The sequence below is a fragment of the Thalassophryne amazonica genome, chromosome 10, assembly GCF_902500255.1.
Source record: "Thalassophryne amazonica chromosome 10, fThaAma1.1, whole genome shotgun sequence".
In the NCBI taxonomy this organism is placed as follows: Eukaryota; Metazoa; Chordata; class Actinopteri; order Batrachoidiformes; family Batrachoididae; genus Thalassophryne; species Thalassophryne amazonica.
In genome coordinates this window covers 8,998,677-9,004,676 of record NC_047112.1, presented here as the reverse complement: position 1 = coordinate 9,004,676, position 6,000 = coordinate 8,998,677, and the positions used below count along the sequence as shown (strand labels likewise).

The 6,000-nt window shown below is 44.8% G+C and overlaps 1 protein-coding gene across 1 annotated transcript; it reads right to left on the bottom strand.

The window, feature by feature from the left end:
• Positions 1-1,723: 1,723 nt before the first annotated feature.
• Positions 1,724-3,108, bottom strand: mafaa (v-maf avian musculoaponeurotic fibrosarcoma oncogene homolog Aa). The gene has a single exon (XM_034179401.1). The coding sequence runs from the start codon at positions 3,005-3,007 to the stop codon at positions 2,057-2,059; it is 951 nt and encodes a 316-aa protein (XP_034035292.1). The 5' UTR covers positions 3,008-3,108; the 3' UTR covers positions 1,724-2,056.
• Positions 3,109-6,000: the final 2,892 nt, after the last annotated feature.

Here is a 6,000-nt window from a genome sequence, read left to right as displayed (position 1 = left end):
ACAAATCATCAACTTTACCCACAAATGATGCAAGATTTAAAAATAAAGAAGAATGTTCGCACATTTACACCTCATAATAATAATAATAATAATAATAATACATTTCCCGACTCGTTCCTTAAAATGGTTAATCAATTTTCCTTATTAATCTTTAATCAGTCTTAATATATTTTCGATTGCTCACATTTTCATTGGCTAAAAAGGCTCAATAGTCTTTTTATGTGATATTATTTGATCTCAATTTAACAATGTATCCGAAATAATATTTTAATTTGCACAAAAAGGTGCAAGCTGACCCCATTTGTATTATCAATTATTTTTTTAAATAATAAAATTTGCATTTTGGGTCATTTCATGGTTTTTAATATGATATTCGTTAGACTGTAACGAAACTCATCATACAATCCTATTTTAAAAAGGTCTGTTCCAGTTTTAAATTATTTAGAGGCGTGGAGCCTTTTTTAGGGGGTTAAAAAACATTTTATTTCCAATAAGTGCAGCAGTCTGGCAGATTTTGGGACATAACTTTTTATTAAACATTATGAAAACAAGATTCTCAACAACGTTGCACTTTGTTTCCACTTGTTGACACGTTAGGACACGTTCATTGAATAAATATAGAAATCATATGTACAGATATACATTAACAGCACTGTGCAGAAGCTTGCTTTCGCCATTTTTCGTTAGCTCCACATTTATATCAAATTAGCATTCAGGGAGAAATTTGAGATTTCAAATAAACGAACCAAAAACAAACAAAAAATTTAGTTTTTTTTAAGTTGCCTACACTGAATTATCACGTTAAAAAATGGAACCTTCGATTTTTCACAACGGAAATTGAATAAATCTAAAACTTCCATTTGATTTTTTACTCTTCTGCGGTCTAAATTGTGTCAGTAATAATTCCAGTTTTCCTGCACGTTTCTGCACAACATTGCACATATATCCAGACAGCAGAAAACACACGAACCAGGGATTTTCTTGTTGACACAATAACGCATCCAGCAGGCAAAGTTCCAACAAGCATCCTCCAGATGATGTTAAAAACACTGCAGAATAAATCAAACAATTAATTTAGAAAAAAAAACAACAACAATATTTTAAGTTTTAATCGTCGAGTTGGTGCATAGAGTTTAGCAGCGAATGCAGTCCGCCTACAAATCAAATTTACATCCAGGTTTTTGAGCTCAAGGGTCCTATATGAGTAGAAAACAGAGATCTTAGTGCAGTATAGGCTCGCCTTTGACATGACACAGGAGGACACCATAAACGATTTGCATGCTGTAACATACAAAGATTTTGTATTAAGACATTTCGAAGAATCCAAGCAACAAAAGCATAGTTTAAAAAGGTAAAATAACACAATAACCGTCCTCATCATGTTATATACAGATGGAAATAAATACAGTCTCAAATCTGGCTCAGATTAGTCTCTTTTCTGTTGTGTTCTTTTTTTATTTAAAACAATAGAAAATTTGATTGAAAATAGCAGATTGCTTTTGCGTGTGTCCGCGCAGTCTTTCCAGGAAGAAGAAGCGCGATGGGGGGGGGGGCGAAGAACCTCATGCGTTTTTTCTACATGTGGGGGGGCTTGTGGGAGATGAGTTACCATACATGTCCTGCATGCAGGGTTGCAAAGAGGGGAAACTTGCACGATTGAAATGTCACTTCAGTCTCTGGAACAGTCTGTGGCGGAGTATTGCTTTTCGCCCCCCCGAAAAGAACAACACTCTTCCTTCTCTGTTTTAAGACAAAATCATCTGTCTATGAATTAAGACAGTCAAAATACGACTTTTCTGGTTGTGCTGAACCACAGAAAAGCCACAGATTGATGTGCCCACATCACCAGGTTTAAGACTCGCCGCGCGCGTAAAATGCTCCACTTTACGCACTTTTACGCGTGTAAAAAGCAACATTTTTTGCACTCATATGTCGCTTTTAAATCGTCTTTTTTGTGTGTGGAGGGAATAACTGTAAACACAATAGAAACGCAGAAAAATAGAGAGTAATGTGACGAGGTGGAACTGCAGAGTGTCTGTGGCGGGGTTCGAGTTTCTCACATGAAGAACTCGGCCTGTTTTGCGTGACCCGCAGCCGACGGGTCTCTCGTGTTTGCAGGTCCGCCGGTATTGTAGGTCCGGCTGGCCAGCTTCTCGTACTTCTCCTTGTACAGATCCCGCTCCTTGACGAGCCGGGCCACGTCCTGCTTCAGCTGCTCCACCTGGTTCTGCAGGGTGCACTTCTCGGTCTCCAGCATGTGCCTCTGCTGGACGCGCTTGAAGCGGCAGGACTGTGCGTAGCCGCGGTTCTTCAGCGTGCGCCGCTTCTGCTTCAGGCGGATCACCTCCTCCTTGCTGAAGCCGCGCAGCTGCCGGTTCAGCTCCCGCACAGTCATGCTGACCAGCTGCTCGTCCGAGAAGCGATCCTCCAGGCGGCCGTGGTGGCCGTGGTGGTGGTGATGGTGGTGGTGATGGGCCTGGTGGTGGTGAGCCGCCGAGGCCGCGGACAGGTCCTCCCCGACGTACTGCTGGCCGCGGAAGCCCTCGTAGGCCTGGTGATGGTGGTGGTGGTGGTGGTGCGCGTTGCCGATGAGGGCCTCCACGGCGTCCTCCGGGGTCAGGTTGAGCGCCTCGGGGTTGATGTGGTGCTGGTAGCTGGGGATCCAGTACAGGTCTTCCAGCTGAGGTTTGCCTGCGTTGCTGTGATTGTTGCCGCCGTTGCTGCTGCTGTTGTTGCTGCCGCCACTGTTGATGACCCCGCTGGCGAGGCTCTGGTTAGGCTGCGCGCCCGGACTCGGCGCGCAGAAGCTCGGGGAGGAAGGCACGGAGGAACAGGGTGTGCTGATCGGGGTGGAGGACAGGGAGCCCGACGGGAGCCGGTGGCAGTAGCGGTCGGCCTCGGGCGGTTCCTTCTTCACCTCAAACTTCATGAGGTCGAAGTCGTTGACGTACTCGATGGCCAGCGGGCTGTTGGGCAGCTCTGCGCTCATGGCGAGGTCAGTGGCCATGTCAGTCCATGCGACGACTCCCGCCCTCACAGCCAAACCGACAGCGGGCAGCCCTCTCGGGTACAGATTACCAAGAGAAATAAAAGCCTGGATGGTGTATATATATATATATATATATATATATATATATATATATATATATATATACACACACACACAGAGAGACGCACACACCCGGTGCGTGGAGATGCTGCGAGGTCGGTGGGCGGGTGGAGAAACTTCTTAAGACTGCTCGTCCCTAAAACAACTTCTATATATAGTGACGTGAATACACGCGCACATGTACATGAACTTGTACACCTGCCAGTTCGCCTCCGCGCGCGGCTCTTGTTGACAGCTTATCCCGGGTCAGTTTTAATACCAGGAGCCCCTGGAGGGTCTGAAACCGGAGCCACCAGCCGGTCCTGTCCTCACGTCACCTCTGCGGGCCCTCGCCTCCCGCTGCTTTACGGTCCCTGCCGTTACAAATACGGTCCAAGCATCCTCCGTGCGCAGGCTGGGCGCAAAAGTTCCGGGCTGAAATCACCGCTAGGGTGACCCGGATCCAGAATCTGTCACAGGGCGCGCAGCGTGCGTGCGTAAAGACGTGCCAAATAGTCCCACGGATCCAAAATGGAATAAACTTTGGAGGCTCAGAATCTAAACCTGCTCGTAATCTCCTCCAGCAGGAGGGTCTCCTGGTGGAGTGCTCAATCCGGATTACAGTCCTACACCCCCTGATGCTGATAAATCCCACTTCTCCCTAATTTGTGGCTCAGAGCTTCCCGCGGTGTCACTGACGCGCCGGTCCGTCCACTTGCGCTTATAAACGCAGCGTGGACCCCCGACCCTCCCACACAGAGGTGTGACTGGCCAATGGGAGGAGATCACCGCGCCGGAGGGAGCGCGTGGCCGCTGCGGGCCGAGAGGAGCCGAGCGGAGCCGAAGGAGCGGTGCGCGCGCCCAAAACAGGTGCAGCGGATCCTCCCTCTAGTGACCGAACAGGTGTAACTGCAGGCAGGAAAAGCGTTTCAAACCGTCCAACAAACGCCCAGTCTATATTTCACACTCATTATAGAGCAAATTTAATCTCATTTGTTTTCCTCAACACAAATCTTTAAAAACACAAAATTCAAGCAAATTAAATATAAAATAAAATTTACAAAACACAAAGTAGTCATTTTTAATTAATAAGTGAAAACAATAAAGACGCAAGAGCTTTTAGACTCTTTTCCATTTCAATTATAAGATAAATTTTGAATTTGTTACTTAAATGTTTATTTGGAGATAAATTGGTTTTAAAGTTATTGATATTTTTACAGCCAACTCCAAACCGAAGTGGATTAATAGGAATTTTGTATTTTAAATAAAATATGTTTTAGTTTAAAAAAAAAGTTTTGTGAGAAGTTAAGACATTTTTTGTCTAAACTTTATAGAAAAATTAATCAATCAGATAAACAGAAAAATGAATTCTGAGTGTTAAATTTATTGCTGATCTTGAAGAAATTACAACTTTTTTCTTTAAAAAAATCAGGATGAATTTGAAGAAATTATCCAGTGAAGCTGGTGTCATTTTCAAGTAAACTAGAGTGGCACTCACAAAGCATGCTGCATGCTTCAGTCTGCAGACTGAAGCCGATGTGAAACTGAACCACACAGAACAAACTCTGTAAAACAGAAAAAAAGCAGACAGGCTCCACCTCCATATAAACAGATTGTACATAACAAAAGTCGTTTTCCTTTCGGTTCATTCTCTTTAAAGAGCTGTTTGTTTACCAACGGGTCGCTGTTCAGCTACTTCATGCTACTTCCTGAAAGAAGGACACGTTTTGGTTTGTTCCGCTAGCTTTGTGGTTTTCTGGTTTTTGGAGCACTTCTGTTTATAAAATAATTTACAGAGGACCTGGAAAGTATTCACAGCGCTTCACGTTTTCCGCATTTCATGTTACAGCTTTATTCCAAAACTAAGTAAATTCATTTTTTTTTCCACTCAGAATTCTGCTCACAATACCCCATAATGATGAAAGAAGTGAAAGATGAAAGATGAAAAGATGAAATAAATTTTGCAAATTTATTAAAAATAAAAACTTAAGAAATCACACGCACATAAGTATTCACACCCTTTGCTCAGTACTTTGTTGATGTACCTTTGGCAGCAATTCCAGCCTCAAGTCTTCTTGAATATGATGCCACAAGCTTGGTGCACCTGTCTTTGGGCAGTTTGGTTCATTCCTCTTTGCAGCACCTCTCAAGCTCCATCAGGTTGGATGGGGAGCGTCAGTGCACAGACATTTTCAGATCTCTCCAGAGATGTTCAGTCAGATTCAGGTCTGGGCTCTGGCTGGGCCACTCAAGGACATTCACAGAGTTGTCCTGAAGCCACTCCTTTGATATCTTGGCTGTGTGTTTAGGGTCATTGTTCTGCTGAAAGATGAACTGTCTGAGGTCCCCAGTCTGAGGTCAAGAGCGCTCTGGAGCAGGTTTTCATCCAGGATGTCTCTGTACACTGCTGCATTCACCCTTCCCTCAATCCTGACTAGTCTCCCAGTTCCTGCTGCTGAAAAACATCCCCACAGCATGATGCTGCACCACCATGCTTCACTGTAGGGATGGTGCCTGGTTTCCTCCAAACATGATGCCAAAGTGTTCAATCTTTGTCTCATCAGACCAGAGAATTTTGTTTCTCCTGGTCTGAGAGTCCTTCAGGTGCCTTTTGTCAATCTCTAGGTGGGCTGCCATGTGCCTTTTACTAAGGAGTGGCTTCCGCCTGGCCACTCTGCCATACAGGCCTGATTGGTGGATTGCTGCAGAAATGGTTGTCTTTCTGGAAGGTTCTCCTTTCTCCACAGAGGAATGTTGGAACTCTGACAGAGTGACCATTGAGTTCTTGGTCACCTTCCTGACTAAGGCCCTTCTCCCCTGATCACTCAGTTTAGACGGTGGCCAACTCTAGGAAGAGTCCTGGTGGATCTTAACTTCTTCCATTTATGGATGATGGAAGCCACTGTGATCAT